This window comes from Bos grunniens, chromosome 29 (genome assembly GCF_055505025.1).
Source record: "Bos grunniens cultivar Pamir isolate PY7600 chromosome 29, Bosgru_T2T1.0, whole genome shotgun sequence".
Lineage (NCBI taxonomy): Eukaryota > Metazoa > Chordata > Mammalia > Artiodactyla > Bovidae > Bos > Bos grunniens.
In genome coordinates this window covers 2124099-2141986 of record NC_141193.1, presented here as the reverse complement: position 1 = coordinate 2141986, position 17888 = coordinate 2124099, and the positions used below count along the sequence as shown (strand labels likewise).

The following is a 17888-nucleotide window of genomic DNA, read 5'->3' as shown; positions in this document are numbered from 1 at the left end:
GCCTGTCCCACAGCCCAGACACCCAACCGCAGGGTCCGTCTCCCGTGTCCAGCCAGAGGAGCTGGTCTGGGGCGATGCTGTGTGCCCATGGAGGGTAGCCTGCCCGGCCAGCAGGCCTTGCTGTGCCAGTCCCCAGCAGCAGCACAGCCTGCAGGCAGGCCCTGGGCCATCCGCCCCAGGTGGGGAGCCTCAGGGTGCGGGCTGGGCTCACTGCCCTGGTGGCCCACGGCAATGCCACGCAGGGGGAGGGCCGCCCGGCCCTGAAGCCCACCGCGGGCGGTCCCGTTCGCATGTCCTGATTGCTTGTCCAGGACCTGCCGGGGGCACAGCCCAAACTGCAGCCCGGCCTGCTCCGCCCGCCTGAACAGCTGCAGGGGCGCCACGGCTGCAAATGGGGGTCGTCTGCCCGGAGCCGGGTGGCGGGGGCACCGAGCCCGCGGGAACAATGGCCAGGCCGGGGCCGCAGCTGACGGCAAGACCAGGGCACCGGTGCCAAGCTGGGCACAAAGGGGCCGTTTTCCCGGCTGGCGGGCGGATGTTTGCACAGGTGTGCGCGCGGGAGCAGGGCCCGCAGGGGCCAGGCCGGGGGCAGCTCCGAGGGAGAGGCCGGGAAGGCAGGCGGGCGGGGGGGCCGGGGCCGGGCACCGCTCACCAGCCGAGCCCCCCCACCCCACACCCACGCGCCTCCCACCGCGCCGTCTGGCCCTGGGGATCCTCATGGTCCCGGATGGTGTGTCCCTCCACGGGCCCTGCCTGTTACCAGAAAGTGACCCCTCCCCTGCCGGAGCAGGGGACGAAGTGCCCTCCCTCCAAACCTGCTGGGGGGCCAGCCATGCCCCAGCCCGCAGGCAGTATCAGAGCAGGTCGGCACGTCCTCACCTTTCCCGGGCAGCCTGGCATGTTGGAAGCTTCCAGAAAAAAAATGCTGACTTGGCCAACATGAGGAGCCCCGGCCTTGGCCTCTCGGGGGTGGGGATGGAGACGCGAGCAGCTTCCTGCCCCACCCAGAGCAGCAGGGACAGGCCTCCCCATGGAGGGTGGGGGCCCTGGGCAGAGGCAGAGTCCCCCACCCCGCCACCATTCTGGAAGGAAACAGGTCGGAAGTGGACATGTCCAGGGCCCAGCTCAGCCTGGACCTGCAGTTCCGTGGAGCTGGCGCTGCCCCCAGGCCTCAGCCCCACCTCGTGGGTGCAGCCTGAGACCCCCTCCTCTCCCGGGCTGAGCAGGCCTGGACGTCAGCCACCCAGCCCCCGACTTAAAGGGGCTCCATCAGCCACCCCTGACCTCGGGCATCTCATACCCGGGGCTGGCGTCACGCGCTCTGCGGCTCGGGCTGCCCTGGATGCTCCCGGGCACTGGGTCCAGTGCCCCCTGCGGAGGAGGGAGAGGGGCCAGGCCCGGCTGATGCCCCAGAGATGGGGCCACTCTCCCACCTGCCCTCCACAGCCAGGGTCTGTCCAGGCCACCGGGACCCCACGCGTGCCACTCCCAGGCCAGTAAGCTGCTGACCACCCTGTGACTAAAGGAGAGCCTGGGACCTGTCTCCCCACAAGGCCCAAGTGGAGGGTTGTTGGGGGGCGTCCTCCGTGCCCTGAGGTCCCACACCAGTGATGCTGGGTTCCTATTACAACCAGGCCCCGGGGTGGGGTGGGGGGTGTGCGTGGCTCAGACACCCTGGCCCTGGCTGAGGCGCCTGCAGCCATCCACGGCCAGGCCAAGTGCCACCTCTGCCCCCCAGAGCAGAACCCGGGGACCCTGCACACTGCCCCAGCCACAGCCAGCGCCAGACACGCGGGCCAGGCGCCCTGTCAGAATGGGGGAGCTCGGCGCTTTCTCCCGAGGTCCCCGGCCTGGTGTGGTGGGCTCTGTCAGCCACCTGACCATGAGCTCCTGAGCGCAGGGACACTGGGGGGCCTGGCGCTGAGCCGCACAGAGGTGGGCCCTGGGGTGGCGGGGGTCTCGGGGCAGGGGTGGGGGTGGTCGGCGATGAAGGGCCCTGCCCAGGGCTGGGGGAGGAGCTGGAGCCGCCTGCGGCCACATCCCCAGCAGGTGGCCCTCGCACACTCGCCTTCCATCCCGTCAGACTTCCTTCCGCAAAGCCAGGATCACAGATAGAAACGTCAGGGGCCCCACAACAGTGACAGCTAGGCTCCGGGCGTCCAGTGTGGGACCCGGCCGCCCGCCCAACGACACGCCTGTGCGCAGGCTTCAAGCCTGCGGGGGGGCGGGTCTCGAGGACCCGGGGCGACACGCTGTGCCCCACCACTTGTCCGGGCCCGGGGTGTGCAGTGATCTCACGGCTCAGAGGTGCCAACTTACCACTCCCCACCACAGGGCGTCCGCGTAGCTGCCGAACTCGACCTGGCCCGACTCGTTGACCGCGTCCTTCTCGGCCAGGTACACGAAGTAGGACGAGAAGATGAGGCCCAGGAAGCCAATGTACAGGGTGGTGATGAGCTCCTGGAGACAGACAGAGAAGGGCGCTCGGTCAGCCAGCGCCCGCGGGCGCCCGGGGGCCCTGCAGATGTGCCCCAGACAGGCATCACGTGCAGGGGCGGGGTCCTGCCGGAGACCAGCTCCAACCATTACCCGAAAGTTCCACGTTAAAAGCCAGCGTGTCTGACAGGCAGACGTTGGGCTTGGAAAATAATCTAGGTTCCCCAACTTGTCGACGGTGAGATCGGGTCTCCCCGTCCAGGAGTGAAGCCAGTGCCCTGGCCCGCCCACCCAGCTCTCTTTCCCGCAGGACCTTGGGGAGTCGCAGGGACGGGCCTCACGCAGGGGTTCAGGCTGGCCCCCACCCCGCCTTCACAGGGCTGCTCAAGATCTGCACAGGTTCAGATTTCCAGGCATCCTGATGCTTCTCCCACGTTGCACATCCATCTTTCCACCTACCCGAGCGTCTCCTGTCCCAGCTTGAGGGAACGTGGGCACACTACCTGCCTGGCCAGCCAGGGACTCCAGCCCCTCGGTGGCAGGGGGCGGGGTGGGGACAGCCCGGCTGGCTCAAGCTGAGGCTGCGCTAGGGCCCTGCGTGCCCCCCGACCACACACCTGGCGGTGGATGAAGACCACGGAGCCCAGCAGCCTCCAGGTGCCCCCCTGGCGGTCGACGTGCAACATCCGCAGGATCTGCAGGAAGCGGATGCCCCTGCGGAGGACAGGCCCCTGTGGGCGCCAGGCGGCCTGCACTCCCGCCCCGCCCATCGACGCTGCCCTCCCGCTTCCTGCGGAGGACAGGCCCCTGTGGGCGCCAGGCGGCCCTGTGCCTCCACCCCACCCATCGACGCTGCCCTCCCCCTTCCTGCGGAGGACAGGCCCCTGTGGGTGCCAGGCGGCCCTGCGGCACAGCGTCAGGGCAGAGGCTGCACACAGGCCTGGAGCCAAACCCACACGTTCCTCAATTCCCTGGGCTGCCAGATGGCCTTCTGGGGGGCAGCCCCAGGATCACCCCAGTTTACAGATCAGCAGACTGCGGCCCCCAGACCTTGGGGTCCCAGCCTGCTTCCCAGGGCCAGTGCTTGCACCTGACTCAGCGTGGGCCTGGATCCTGCCCCCCAGCACTCGCACCCGCACGCCACCGGTCCGCAGCCCCACCTACCTGATGGCCGAGGTGGCAAACACCTGCCCTTTGGAGCCCACGCAGAGGACCACCATTGAGGCCACCACCACGATGAGGTCTGGGGGGCAGAGCCGCCGTCACCAGCCGGGCAGCCAGACGCCAGCACAGAGGCTGGCAGTCAGCGCGACAGGGCCCCGCAGGGGGAGGCCGGGCCCCCATCCCAGGCACATGCCAAGGCCACCCGAGACCCCGCCCAGCCCTGGTTCGTGGGCTGCTGAGGGCGGTGGACACTCAGGTTGTGCTGAGTGTGACCAGACCCCCACCCTGCCCTGTCAGCAGCATCTGGGGGCAGAAGACCTGGCCGCTGATCGGGGCGCCTGGGAAGTCACCCCGCTGGCCTTGGGTTCCAGCCCCTCACAGCTGGAGGAGGCGACTCTGCCTGGTGGTGTGTGTGATGGGGGTCTATCTGCCAGATTCCAGGGGACGGTGCCCAGCCTGTGTCTGGAAACCTTGGGGTGTACCTTCTAGGGGGCAGATGTGACTCACCGATGATGGAAATGGGCTTCCGGGCGAAGCGCAGCCGGCCCCAGATGCCCACGTACTTGCTGCGGCAGCCAGCTGACCAGAGGCGGACCACATACTCCGTCCCGAAGAACACGACCAGGACGATCTCCTGCGGGGGCAGGGCGCGTGAGCTCACCTTGCAGCCGCACCTGGGGTAGGCGCCACGCCAGGAGCCTCTGCTGAGAAAACGCGTGGGGGTGGGGGGGCAGGCGGCCTGGGCCCCCGTCTGCCGCATCGTCCACCTGGACAGGCCAGCCGCCCAAGCCCAGGCCCACCGCCGCACTCGGTACCACAGAGAAAAGGTGAGACATTATGACCGAGTGGGCTTTACACCCGGAATGCAAGGTCAGTTCAACATATGAAGACCAAGCAATACAATACATCACGTTAATGGAATGGAGGGGGAAAAATCACGTGATCTCCTGATCACAAAAGACGTAAAAACACAAAGTACTTGACACAGTTCAGCACCTTTCAGGATAAAAACTGTAATCAAACGAGGCGCGGAGGGGACCCGCCACTGGACGACGAGAGTCACAAATGAAAACCCCACAGTGAACAGTGCAGCTGCGCGGAAAGGCTCGAAGCATTTCCTCCAAGCTCGGAACCAAGACGAGGGCGCCCGCGCTCACGGCGTCTAGTCAGCACCGTACTGAAGTCCCGGCCAGGGCTGCTAGGGAATAAATGAGAGACTGGCAAGTCGGGAAGGAAGAAGTCAAATTATCCATGTTCACAGACAACATGATCCTAGGTATAGAAAGCCCTAAAGATTCCATGCGAAAAACCTATCAGATCTAATAAATGAATTCAGCAGAGTAGGACACAAAAGTGAAACTGTCAGTTGCTCAGCCGTGTCAGTCTCTGTGACCCCATGGACTGTAGCCCGCCAGAGTCCTCTGTCCATGGAATTCTCCAGGCAAGAATGCTGGAGCGGGTAGCCATTCCCTTCTTCAGAGGATCTTCCCAACCCAGGGATGGAACTTGGGTCTACCTTACTGCAGGCGGGTTCTTCACCATCTGAGCCACCAGGGAAGTGGATCACAAAAATCTTTGCGTCTCTATACACAAACCATGAACAATATGGAAAGAACGCTATAAGACAATTCCATTTACACTAGCAGCAAAAAAAAAAAAAAGGACTTATGGATCAACTAAGGAGGTTTGAGACTTGTACAATGAAACGATTGCTTCAAGAAATGAAAGACGACAAATAGACGGGAATACGTGTTCACGGACTGGACGACTTAATACAGTTAAGAGGTCGATACGACTCAACGGCTCAAAGTGATCCATAGATTCAACGCCATCCCTCTCAAAACCATGAAGACGGTCCCCCCTCACCCAGAAATAGCCCTCTTAAATGCAAAAGAAATGCTAAGGGGCTCTGAACAGTCAGAGCGAGGTGTGGGGCACCAACAATGGGCTGTTCCTCGGCCTCGTAGAGGAAGGAAGTTCTGAGAAGGCCCCCTCGGACAGGCCTGAGGGCACTATCTGCAGCTGCTGTCCTGCTCCGTCCTCACCCCGGGGGCCCAGCCCTGCCAGGGCACTCAGCTCCCACGGGTAAGGGCACAGGCCCGGGTCCCACGCCCCGCCTTGCCTGTCCTCCCCAGGGAGCCACGGTGGAAGGTGTTTCCCAGGGCTCTGCAGTCAGACTGGCATACAGCACCCAGAGTGTGTCTAGGGCATGCTCAGGGCGTGCTGGGAGAAAAGGTGGGAAAGTGTACCGGCTTCCTTTTGTGAAAAGGTTTCTGGTGGGCAAGGCCGAGTTGGTCAGGGTGGGGTGTGAACTCCTGGGGGCACCTGGGACAGTGGAGCTGGAGGGAGTGTGGACGCGTGCAGGCCCCGTGGCCTTGGGGCCTAGAGGGTGGCTGAGTCCACCAGGGCGGGGGCCACATTTAATGGCCCTGGTGGCCCTGGACCTGGATCTGCCGAATGAAGGAATGAGCAGCTTGGGGCTCCCTGGGACAAGGGCTTTGTCTCGTACGTGTGTTTCCCAAGATTCCGGCCCAGCCGGTCCTAAGAGAGTGTGATGAGCGGATGGTGGCCAAGGAGGCCCCAGCAGTGCACGGAGGCGGGTGTGGATGGTCCGGCTCCGTGTTTGGCCCTCATGACAAGGGCCACAGAGCCACCACCTCCAGGTCCCCAGAGCTGAGACGCCAGTAAATGCCAGCATCTCCACAGAGGAGGGGGCCATGGGCCCACTGATGGCCCTAAGGGGACGGACAGATTTCCCCCAAAGAGCAGTCCCCAGAGCCTGTACCCCAGCTCTGCAAATCCACACACCATTGGGTTGATCAACCACGAAAGAGATTTTTCTCTTATTTTGATGCCTGTTTTTAATCACTTAAATACATTCTTCAGCCACGTCCTAAGTATATTCAATGCAGTAGAAGTCTTAGGACCATAAGAAAAGAGCTTACAACAGACATTCAGATGAAGAAGCGCCTCCTGGGATGCTGCTGGGGTGCTCCCCACCCCTCCCTCCACTCGATTACCCTAGCCTCGCACTCAGAGCTACCCAGGCCCTCCTGGGGCTGGCGGGCTCAGGCTGCAGGACTCCTCCTTTGGAGGAGTGAGGTGTAGGGATAATTTAAAACAAGGCTAATCCCCAAATCCTGTTTGAGTCTGGAATGCAGCTGGAGGCTGGGCTGCTTGCTGGGGGCCCTCACCCTGTCACCGCGAGCCCGAGACCCAGCCACAGTGCTCATCAAAGTGTCGCCACCAGCGTGCTGGGCAGGGGAGGTCCTGGGGCAGTGGGCACACACGTGCCCTGGGGTGAGAGGCTCTCCATGCCACCAGCCCCGTGCGCTGGGCAGGGTGGCACCTGGGGCAAAGCTGGGACCCCAGGACTGGGCGCTGCACACTGGGACCCAGAGCCTCCCCGAGGTCCAGGGCCCCAGGACTGGGTGCTGCTCACTGGGACCCGGGGCCTCCCTGTGGCCTGGGCCATCACCATCTCTTGGAGCCCCCTGTTCACTGACCCAGGTGCCAGGAGGGCAGACAGGCAGGCCCAAAGCTGTGGCAGGGCAGGAACTCTGGCCCCAGCCACCCTGGGCTGGGGGCTGCTCCGGAGCTTTGACTGGGCTCGACTGTCCATTTGTAGAGGCTCGGGGTGGGTGGGCCAGGGCTTGTAGGAGGGCTGACCCCACGTCGTCCTGTGGCACCACCTCTGAGTCAGGAGACCCCCCAGCCCAATGCCAAGAGGCCCAGGGTAGGGCAGGGACAACTCCTCTCGGCTCCGGGGAGAGCCAGTGAGTCCAGCCTCTAGTGTCAGCAATCAGACCCAGAGGATGACCTCTCCCCTGCCCAGCCGCCCTCCTCGCCCTGGGCTTTCTCCACCCTGGGCAGGGGCAGGCCCACGGCTCAGCCGTCTCTGCAGACCAGGACCCGCACGGGCCTACAGCAGCCGCAGAGGCCTCCGGCTCCCCCAGGGCCCGGCAACGGCCGACCCCTCCCCCACCCCCTGCTCAAGCCCCTGGCCTGGCCCCTGACGCCCAGCGAGGGTCAGGCTCCCCTGGGCCTCCCAGAGCCTCCCATTGGCTCGAGGCACACACCCCACCCCCGGTCCCCAGCGCTCTGTATTTGGCTCCTGGCCCCTTGGCTCCTCCCGCCTCCCGCCCCCCTTCCCAGTCTAGCTCAGGCTCCCGCCCCGCCCCCCAGAGCCCCCCAGCACACCTGACTCCTCCGCTGATAGCAGAGGCGGCGCGGAGGCCCCATCCGCGGCCCCACGTGGGGCCCGTGTGCCCGGATGTGAGCAGAGGTCAAGGATGCAGCCCTGAGCTCCGTTCTGCAGATGGGGGAGGGGGCGTCCTCCCACCAGGGACCTCTGCCAAGACCGCCACCACCGGAGGGGTGAGGGCCCTCTCCCACCCCCCTCCCACCCAGCCACCATCCCTCAGACACAGCAAGGTCGCCTCCCAGCTGCGGGCAGCCTCACAGACCAGAGGCCCCTGAGCAGCTGGGCGCTGAGACCAGGGCACAGACCTGAGACTCCATGCTTGCAGGAAGCAGGCCGGGGAGGTAGACCTGGGGGCTCTGAGCATCCAGGCAGCCCCCCCAGGGGGAGCCCATGCCCTCCTGCTGTGCAGCAGGTCCCGGGCCCCCCGTGTGTATCGCGGGCGATGGGTGTGGAGTGGCCATTGGCAGTGACTATTTGCAAAATTTAAATTTATTTCTAAAATCAAGTTCCTAAGCAACCACTCAATTAAAAATCGGTAAAGAAGAAATCAGCTCAGACGGTAAAGAATCCGACTGCAATGGAGGAGAGTCAGGAAGATCCTCTGGAGAAGGGAATGGCAACCCACTCCAGTATTCTTGCCTGGAGAATCCCACGGACAGAGAAGCCTGGCGGGCCACAGTCCATGGGGTTGCAAAGAGTCAGACACGACTGAGCAACTAACTCTGCTAAAGAGGGCATTTCTCTAGAGAAGACGTACAAATGGCCACCCAGCACATCCAAAGATGCTCAACTGCTCATCAGCAAGCTGTGAACCCACAGTGAGGCGCCCACACCCATCAGGTCGGCAGCTGCCAGAGAGACCGAGCGAGTGCTGGGGCGGGCGTAGAGCAGCCAGAGCCTGGTGCACGGCTGGTGGGAACGCACGACGGCGCGGCCACCTTGCAAAGCAGGATGGAGGGTCCTTGAAAATCAAAAATAGAACACGTTCGCCAATCCCACTCCTGGACGGATCCTCCAAACAATGAAGAAAGGAGAAGAAAACGGGAAGTCGGAGCTCAAAGATGTTTGCACACCCGTGTGCACTGCAGCATGGCTCACAGCAGCCAGAAGGTGGAAGCAACCCACGTGCCCCCTGCCCCGCCCCCAGCGGAATCTCACTCAGCCTTAAAAGGAAGGAAACGCTGACAAGACTGGGATGTGGACGAACCTTGGGGACACTGCGCTCAGTGACATACACCAGACACACAAGGACGAATCCTGCGTGATCCTGCTCACAGGAGGCCCCTGCAGGGGTCACATCCAGAGAGACAGGAAGTCGACGGTGGGGCCAGGGGCTGGGGGGCGGGGGACGGAGTGGCTAATGGGGCAGAGTCTCTGTTTGGAAAGATAGGGACCTTGTGGAGGCGGACAGCGTGATGTTTCAACTGCGCACTTAAACATGGTTAGGACAGTAACTGTACATTCTACGCATGTTGCTACAATGCTAATAAAAATAAAGCCTGTCCTTGGTTGTCAGGGGCTGTGGGGGCGGTGGGGACAAATGGGAACCGCTGCTGATGGGTGAGGACGAAGGTCGAAACGAGACGGAGGTGGTCAGGGCATGATACTGTTGACAAGTTAAACGCGCTTGCAATCAGTGACCTGCGTGATTCATGTGTTTTTCCATGACACAAACGCCCCCATGTCCCTGCGGCTCTGCGCTCAGGCCTTCGCCTGGACCTTCGGGGCCAGTCCAGCAGGGCAGAAACAGCCGCCCTGGAGCCCCTGGTTCTGAATCTTCACGGCACATGTGTTAGTTCAGCATTAAATGAGCAGATGGAGCTCAGGCATTGTGTGCAAAAGCCACGCGGCCCAGCCAAGACCCTGGGGGAGGACAAGCGGGGGAAGCAATGCGCAGAGGTCAGGCCACTGCTGGACACGGGTGGGTCTGAGCCCCTGAGCCTGAGTGCCAGCTGGGCAGGGGGCGCTGGTCTGGGGACCCCCGCACTCTGCCTGAGCAGGCCCTGCCAGGGGGCAGCCGGATGCCGGACCCCCGGACTCGACCACGATACCAGTAAGGGGCACGGCCCACACCCACAGACGGGGTTTCAGGGCTGACGGGGGTTGACAGCAGATCTGCAAAGCCTGAGAGTCGAGATAAAGGTTCAGCGACGCAGGTGCTTATCTGGCTTTTCCAGCTCCGGTCCACAGAGGGGGGAAGACAGATTCCTCGGGCGTTTCGTAATCGCCGTGGCTCCACTGCTCCCCGCAAGAGGGGTGAAGGTCCACGCAGCCGTCTTATCTGTCGCTTCGTCTCTATCAGCTTGTGAACCCTCTCAACCATCGGGAAGGTGGTCCGCAGTCCAGGGGGCTTTGAGGCCCAGCACTGCCCGCACCACCTGGTTCAGAGGCTCTGGGAACAGCCCGTGAGCCCAGCCCCCGAGCGACAGATAGCAAGTGGCCTGGGGGTTCAGCCCCGCACATCTGAGCCTACACGTGGAGCCTGGTTTCTCGGATGAAAGGGTTCGTTTTGTGCTTCTGCCAAACAACCAAGGAAGCCTCATGGGCCCTTATCTTTATCTCCCTGGTGCTCAGATGTTACTGCTCTGTTATCTTCATAATGAAAAACCAATTTTAAAGACAGTGAGAAGCTTAACTGCCGGGAATTAAGCACTGACCTTTGTGGGCTGGAGGGGTGGGCGCTGATGGAAAGCAGAGGTTGGGGTTGCAGACAGAAGGCTGCACGTCCTCCCCGGGAGCCCCACGGATGCCACGTGCAGCCAACTCAGGGGCTGGGGGGCCCTTGCAGGGGCTCCTGGTCCCTCGAAGGCTTCCTGGGTGAGAAGGATGCCTGTGTGTTCTGGGGTAAACAGGATTTCACCAGGCAGACAAGGGGCCTAGAGGAGAGGCAGACGTGGGGGCCAGCCCATGCCACCACCAGAGCCGGGGATGCGGGCAACCAGGGCAAGGTCTGCAGAGGGCGCGCGGCTGCCCAGTCCTGGCCAGGAGGTGTTCCCGTGGTGGGGGCTGGTGTCCCCCGCACCGAGCCCGGCCGGCGGGCTCCAGGGCCAGCTGTTCCACCTCCACGTGGGACCCGATAAGCCACAGAGGGAGCCGGCCTCGGCATTCCCGGGAGGGTCAGCTGGCCCGAGTGCGCAGGGCAGGCGCGTACGCTGCTCAAAGGCTCTTTGTTCTGGGGCCTGCCTGTGGCCAGCTGCTCCCAGCCGCGCGCCCGTGGCGAGGGCCTTGGGCTTCCTGGTGACATGTGCTGGGCACAGCTGGGCCCCCCCCCCGAGGAATACCAGCACCCCCCTATTCCCCCACCCTCCCCCTGCCAGCGCTGCGCTGCCCAGGGGGGCAGGCTCACATGCTGGCCTCACAGAGGGGCAGGGGGCGGAGGGGCCCACGCGGCGTTGGGATGCAGCCCGCCCAGGACCTGTGGGGGACTGACCACCACCCCTCCCCAGTCCAACCGGCTGACCTGCAGGGAGCCCCCCTGCCCAGCTGTATCCCCCGGTCCCACGACGCCCCCGAATGTGCAGCCTGACCTGGGCCCCTCCACATCCTGCCTGAGGTCTCGGCCGCCTGCAGTGGCCCTCACAGGTCCACCTTCTGCTCCACGGGGCCTGCGGACCAGGCCTGGGTCGGGTGCTGGGAGAAGGGGGTGGCCCTGCCTCGGTGATGCCTCTGTGACCCAAGGGGCACCCAGGCTGGGACAGAAGGGCAGGCTGCTCCCGCTTCCCCAGAGAACGGTAAGATCCAAGGTCACCGAACACCCAGTGGTGACCCCATCTGTGGAATGGGGGTGCTGGCGGGACCCACCTTCAAGGGCAGTGGGGAGGCGACATGAGAAGAGCTGCAGGAAGGATCTAGAAGATAGGTGGTCTTGGGTTGGGGGAGAGGGTCCCCAGCATGGGCGGGGGCATGTGGAGAAGGGCTCTGCTCAGACAGCCCCTCCTAACCGGCGCCCAGGCCGCCGACAGCCACTGAGCCCTTCGCTGCCCAACCTCCTGCCCCGGGCAGCAGCACTCGGCCCAGCCAGTGGACCCCTCCCCTGCCCGCTTCCTTGGCTGTGTCTCCGAGCCTGGCCCAGTGTTGAGTCCACAGGGCGCCCACCTGGTGCTGGGAAGACCACAGAGAAACACCGCCGCTTGGCGGGGGGGACTCCAGCTCCTTCCCCAGCCCCACATCCCACTCATGGGGCTGCCCGGCGTGCCCGGGAGATGGGGAGGGCCAGGGTCTCCCCACGCCTTGATGGGCCCGCATCCTCTCCCTGAAGAGGTCGGGTCCCCTGAACTCCCCCTTGTACTGTCCGCCCCAGCCTCCTGGGAGCTACGCTCTAACACTTGCCTGTGACATCGCAGGCTCAGCGGCCACTGGGCAGGGCCTAGGATGGCCCACCTCCCAGAGGGGCACCTCCTCTACCACGAGCTTCCTGGGAAGCCCTCTTCCAGGGAGCGAGCCAAGCTCAGGGAGGCCCCCTGAGCTCAAGGAGCAACCCCTTCCTGTAGCCCACTCTACGGAGAGCCGGGTGCATGGGGCCAGTTCAGGCCCCTCCAGCCCCCTCCTCCTGTCTGAAGTTCTATAATAACTGTAAGCTCCGGTGCCTGTCACTCTGGGCACTGCACACGGGTCCGAGCCCTGCGCCTCGGGGCACATCACACCCTGCACACTTTCAGACCTGTTATCGAGAGGACCAACCCCCAGCACCGCAGGCTTCTGAGCTCAGCCTGGGAGGAAAGGCCGTCCACCCGTGGTGGGAAGGAGAGCGGTCCTCCATGATTTACCCTCACATGGACTGCCGGTGCCAACCCATGGGCGACCAGAGCCACCTCCAGCCCCGGGACCCAGCTCGCCTCCCAGATACACACCAGCGACACAGGGCGTCCGGCACTGCCCGCTTCCTCCCCGCCCTGGTGTCCCCAGGTCAGCAGGCACTCCAACGCTCAGTGGGGTTGGGGTGGGTAGGTGTGGCCAGCAAGAGGGATTCCAGCGGCCGTCTGCTCTGTGCCAGCACTGGGCTGGGCAGATTCTGGTGAAGCAAAGCCTACTGGTCCCACACCCCAGGGTGCCTCGTGGATGGTGGGCACCCAGGAGGCATTCGGTAAGAAAAAAAATGTGCATGTGTATTTACACAAAATATAATCGACATATTTTGCTGTCCTAGTATTTGTATTAATGAGCGAGTTTCAACCGTCCCGGGGAGAGGCACTTACAAACACAGCCCTGACAAGCAACGGGGGAACAGTGCGGAAACGACCAACGTCCCCGGTTTCGGGGCCGCCGGAGGGTCGGGGGCGGGCCAGGAGGTGCCTTCCTGCGCCCAGAGGGGCTGTGCTCAGCCCCAAACTCGGCCTGCGCGCTCCACGCTCAGCTCCCCAATGGCCATTCAGGAGCGCGCTTCATCCCCGAATGGTTCAGCCTTTTTGGTGACCTCATAGCCATTTACTTCTAATTGTATTGGGTTCTAATATACGTAGCCTCATCTCAATTTTTCAAAGTGTGTCAGGTGTTTGCGTGGTCACGTGAAACGATTGGTGTTTACAAGTGCTCCACGGGCACAAACCAAGAAAACGCCCCACTGTGAGGCTCCACAGTTGAAACGCGGGTTTGAAACATGGTCCTGAGACTCTGGCTCTCCTCCTGCTGTGTCTGGGCTCTGTGGATGCCAGACCGAAAGCAGAGGGTGAAGTGACGGCCCCCAGGCCCGGCCACCTCCCGGCACTTGGATCTAAGTTCTCAGAAAGCCAAGCAGCCCGGGGAGGCCCGGGGGAAGAAGGCCTCCCCTGCGCGGCCCACCATCCGGAAGTGGCTCCAGGCAGAACAGAGGTGGGCTGTCCCCGGGGACCCTGCCCACACTGCGCCTGTGAGACCTGCAGGTTGGTGGTTTGAAGGCGCCGGGTTTGGGGGTGCTGGCTTCACGGCTGTAGGTGCCAGGCACAGTGATCCGGGCTTCCTGTCGGAGTCCAGAACGACCCACACGGCAACCTCTAACCGTCAACGCTGTGACTTGTATCTCCCGGGCTGGAGTCGCCCGTCCTGAGCGAGATGTCCTGAAGTGTCCCATGAGTGTTGTGGTCACCCCTGGTTTCCGGCAGCTTCTGCCGTCCATGTGTTGTTCTGCTCTCGGAGGCATGAGAGTTTACAGCCGTGTCTTCTGGAAACGGTGCCTCTTCCGGGCCAGGAGCGGCGCTGACCCCACTGCTCTCCACCCTGCATCTGTTTTTTCCTTTTGTGTCCACTTGCTAGGCATCCCTTGGCCTTCCCTTCATTTTTCAACTGTCATGACCAGTTTGTTTGACTGAATTCCTTTGAACAATGTGTTTGTTAAAAATAAAAACCCTCTGGGGGCTTCCCTGGTGGTCCAGTGGTTAAGAATGTGCCCTGCAATGCAGGGGACACCGGTTTGGTCCCTGGTCCAGGAAGATCCCACATGCCAGGGACAACGAAGCCCGTGCACCACAGCTACAGAGCGTGAGCGTGAGCGCCTGCTCATGAGCCACAACTGCTGTGGCCCGGGAGCCTGGAGCCAGCGCCCTGCAGCGGAGAAGCCGCTGCAACTAGGAGCCGGAGCAGCGCAGCTAGAGAGCGGCGCCCCACTCGCCGCAACTAGAGAAAGCCCGAGTCCAGCAGCCGAGATCCACTGCAGCAAAAAGTAAATCTTTTGGAAAATAAATAGAAATAAAAACCCTTCTGGCAGTCTCTGCCTTTAAACAGAGGGATTCAAGCGATTCACATTTAGTATAAAATTGGACGTCTCTGGCTTCTTCCCGCCTTACTCTCCATTTGCTATCTCGCTTTGTTGTCTCTTTCATCCGCTTTGTAGTTGCCAAGTTGATCAGCACGTTACTCATCCCCTTTTTATTCACGGAGTTGGGAGTGTCACTGAGCCCCTGCATCCCACCACTGTGATCCTTTGGTTCTTGAACCCACAGCCACACCTGCTCTGGCCCAGAAGCAGCTCCCACCACACAGCGTCCCCTTCGGCTTTCTCCCCAGCGCTGCTGGAGCGCAGCGGCTGTGCGGGTGGATGCACCATCCAGCATCCCCTGAAACCCAGCACCGTTTGCAAGAAGGCTAACTTCCCCTCGCAGTCAACTAGCATTCTGCAGTCGGACACAGACGGCGGGGCCGGGGTGGGAGCAGGGGTGGCCGGCGGGGTCTCTGGGCAGGATGGACGACAGTGCCAACTTCATCAAGGGGCGTGCCTGTCCTGAGGATTCTGCTCTCGCTCCCCACGGCCTCTCTGGCAACCACTTGCCATGATGATGAGACAGGGAGGACCCACCAGGCTTCAGAATCTTGATGATGCTGCAAACCAAATGAAGCCAAGCTGCCTGTGTTTTGCTCCCACATTTCAAGAAGTGAAATTCTTCGAGTGCCTGTACTTTGGTATCTGGGAACGTCTTCCTCCCAAGCAGATAAAAACGAGGAAACGACCCATCCTTCCTTCCTTCATGTATTCATCCTGGTTCCAGCACGCTGACCCCTGCCCCCTGAAACTGCTGGGCCAGCTTGCCATCCTCCCGATGCTGGGAACGCCAGTCCATCCGGCTGCACCCGCTGCAAGCCAGGTGCTCTGGGCGGACCACGTTCTTGACACTAACTCACAGGCCTGCCCCTGAGGGCTTCCGGCTTCTCTGTGGGCCACTCAGCACACACCTGCTGGGCACATGGGCCTCCAGCCCATGCCCGAGGCCACCCTTCCTCCGGGGACGCCAGGGAAGAGCACCCAGGGTGGGGAAAGCACCTCTGTCCACACAGCCTCCTTTCCGCCCCAGCGGCCCTCTCTTTCCTGCCCTGGGCTTCACCTCTGTGGCTTCTCCCCTGCCCCTCACCTCCTTCTCCTCTCGCTGCCTCTCGGGGCCAGTCCACCCCCGCGACCAGCTTCCTCCACTGCCCGCTCCTTTCATTTCACCAGGAGCCACCTCACTTCCCGCTCATGGGATCACTGTGGTCACGCCCAGCAGGACGCACGGCCGGAACACAGGAGCCTCTCCGGTCCCGCTCTGGCTGAGTCCCGGGCTCTGAGCAGGGGTCCAGGACCAGGCTGGGCTGTCAGTACCAGGGGCAACAACAGCCCCTGAGGGCCCCTCCCCTCTCACACCAACAGGGCAGGTCAGAGTGACTCCCGCTGCCCCTGTCGACCAGCCCGCCCCACTCAGGGGTGATCCCAGACAGACCTGTGTGCCCTCAGACTTACACGGTGAAGTCTGCACCCCTCGAACGTGACCTTATTTAGAAACATGGTCCCCGCAGCTGTGATTAGTTAAGACGGGGTCATTAGGAGGGGCCCCTGATCCAGCACGACTGGGGCCCTTATACAGCAGGTCCCCGACACGCGAACCTTCACAGCGAACCTTCAAAGACGCCCGTGTGCGTGCACGTCCGATCACGGGAGCCACTGCACGTGACTGCGGCGCTTTGCCACGTGCGTGCAGTGTGTGTCACGGGTGGCTGCGCTTCCGTGTGCTTTCCAGGGCTGCGCAGAGCAGAGGTGCAGTGGCTCTGCTTCAAGCCCAGGATGCCCAGAACCAGGCGTAAAGGCGCCGGTGATGCAGCTGGCACTGCTAAGGAGAGCCAAGCGGAGACGATGCAAACACAAGTGGAAATAACTGAGCAGGGGAGCAAGGAATGTGAGAAGCGTACATCAGCACAGAAGGGCACTACATGGCTGACCGTGTTACCCGGGTACCGAGGCCGCCCATGTCACGGCCGACCGTGTTACCCGGGTACCGAGGCCGTCCATGTCACGGCCGACCGTGTTACCCGGGTACCGAGGCCGCCCGTGTCACGGCCGACCGTGTTACCCGGGTACCGAGGCCGCCCGTGTCACGGCCGACCGTGTTACCCAGGTACCGAGGCCATCCGTGTCACGGCCGACCTTGTTACCCGGGTGCTGAGGCTGCCTGTGTCACGGCCGACCGTATTACCTGGGTACCAAGGCTGCCCGTGTGGGACCTAGGAACAAGCTGGTCTTACTAACGTGCTCTCGGACGAACTCACCGGCACGTAGGGGACTCCCTGTGAACCGCGGACGTGAGCGCACGGACGCACAGAACCCCACATGAACGTGAAGCTGAGGCGGGGTGACACTTCGGCAAGCTTAGGGATGGCCCTGACAACACCGACCCTCCAGAGCTGGGTGAGAGGCCCCCCAGAGGCGCACGCCCAGACTCAGGTACCAAACCCCACACCTTGATCGTGGGTTCCTGACCTCAGCGGTGCCCAGGGCTGCAGCTGGACACCAAGGCCAAGCCAAGGGTCCCCGGGGGCGTCTGGGCCACGTCCTCCTGGGAAGGGGTCCCAGAATATCAGCCACCCCTTCCCCACTCCACGCACAGACTCACGATGCCATTGGCCAGCAGAAACCAAGGCCCCAGGCCGGAGAAGGGGAGTGTTGGTGGGAGAGGCATCGGGCTCCAAGCAGAGGAAAGGTGGGGGGGTGGCTTCGGGAAGGCAGGCCCCAAGTCCCAGGAGGAGTGGCCAGCAGGGAGGGCAGGAGGGAGGCCTCTGGCCCCATCAGGCACCCAGCGGCCACCCTGACGTGTATTAAAGGGAAATTCCCATCTTCCCTGGGGCGGGGCTGTTTCAGTCCTGGGCTGGCTACATGGGGTTGACCTTCAGCCCAGGAGCCCCACTGCTGAGGGCTGTTCACCCCAAGGAAGCCCCCGACCCCAGTTGCTGCCTCAGCTGCTGGGTGAGGGGAGGAGGGTCCTGGGGGAGGGGCGATTTCCTCTGCCAGGAGCCCCAGCTTCTCAAAGTGTCTGATTTAACAACTGGCCCTGGGACTTTCCTGGCGGTTCAGTGGTTAAGACTTCACCTTCCAGCGCAGGGTGGACGAGTTCCATCCCTGGTCAGGGGGCTAAGATTCCACACGCCTTGGGCCAAAAATCCCAAACATAAAACAGAAGCAATATTGTAATAAATTCAATAAAGACGTTAAAAACGGTCCACATCAAAAAAAAAAAAAGAAAAAGAACTGACCCAGAACTAGAAGCTGACCAAAGCAGGGGACCGGATCTGGATGCGGGTCCATCCCAGGGGCCCGGTGGAGGTGCTGGGCCGCGCTCGAGGCGCTCTCATCCACGTGTGTGCACAAGCT

The 17888-nt window shown here is 62.7% G+C and overlaps 1 protein-coding gene across 11 annotated transcripts in view; it reads right to left on the bottom strand.

The window, feature by feature from the left end:
- The window catches only part of KCNQ1 (potassium voltage-gated channel subfamily Q member 1), a 380089-nt gene that overhangs the window by 281243 nt on the left and 80958 nt on the right, over positions 1 to 17888 (bottom strand). For all 11 annotated transcript variants that reach the window (XR_015157617.1, XR_015157618.1, XM_086383879.1 and 8 more), the window contains exons 3-6: positions 4108 to 4234; positions 3601 to 3679; positions 3054 to 3150; positions 2320 to 2460 (exon numbers count right to left, since the gene is read on the bottom strand). Coding sequence is in view for 9 of the 11 variants with exons in the window: in XM_086383879.1 (XP_086240005.1) it covers positions 2320 to 2460; positions 3054 to 3150; positions 3601 to 3679; positions 4108 to 4234 (444 nt within the window). In the remaining 2 variants the exon portion in view is untranslated. The remainder of the gene's footprint in view (positions 1 to 2319; positions 2461 to 3053; positions 3151 to 3600; positions 3680 to 4107; positions 4235 to 17888) is intronic.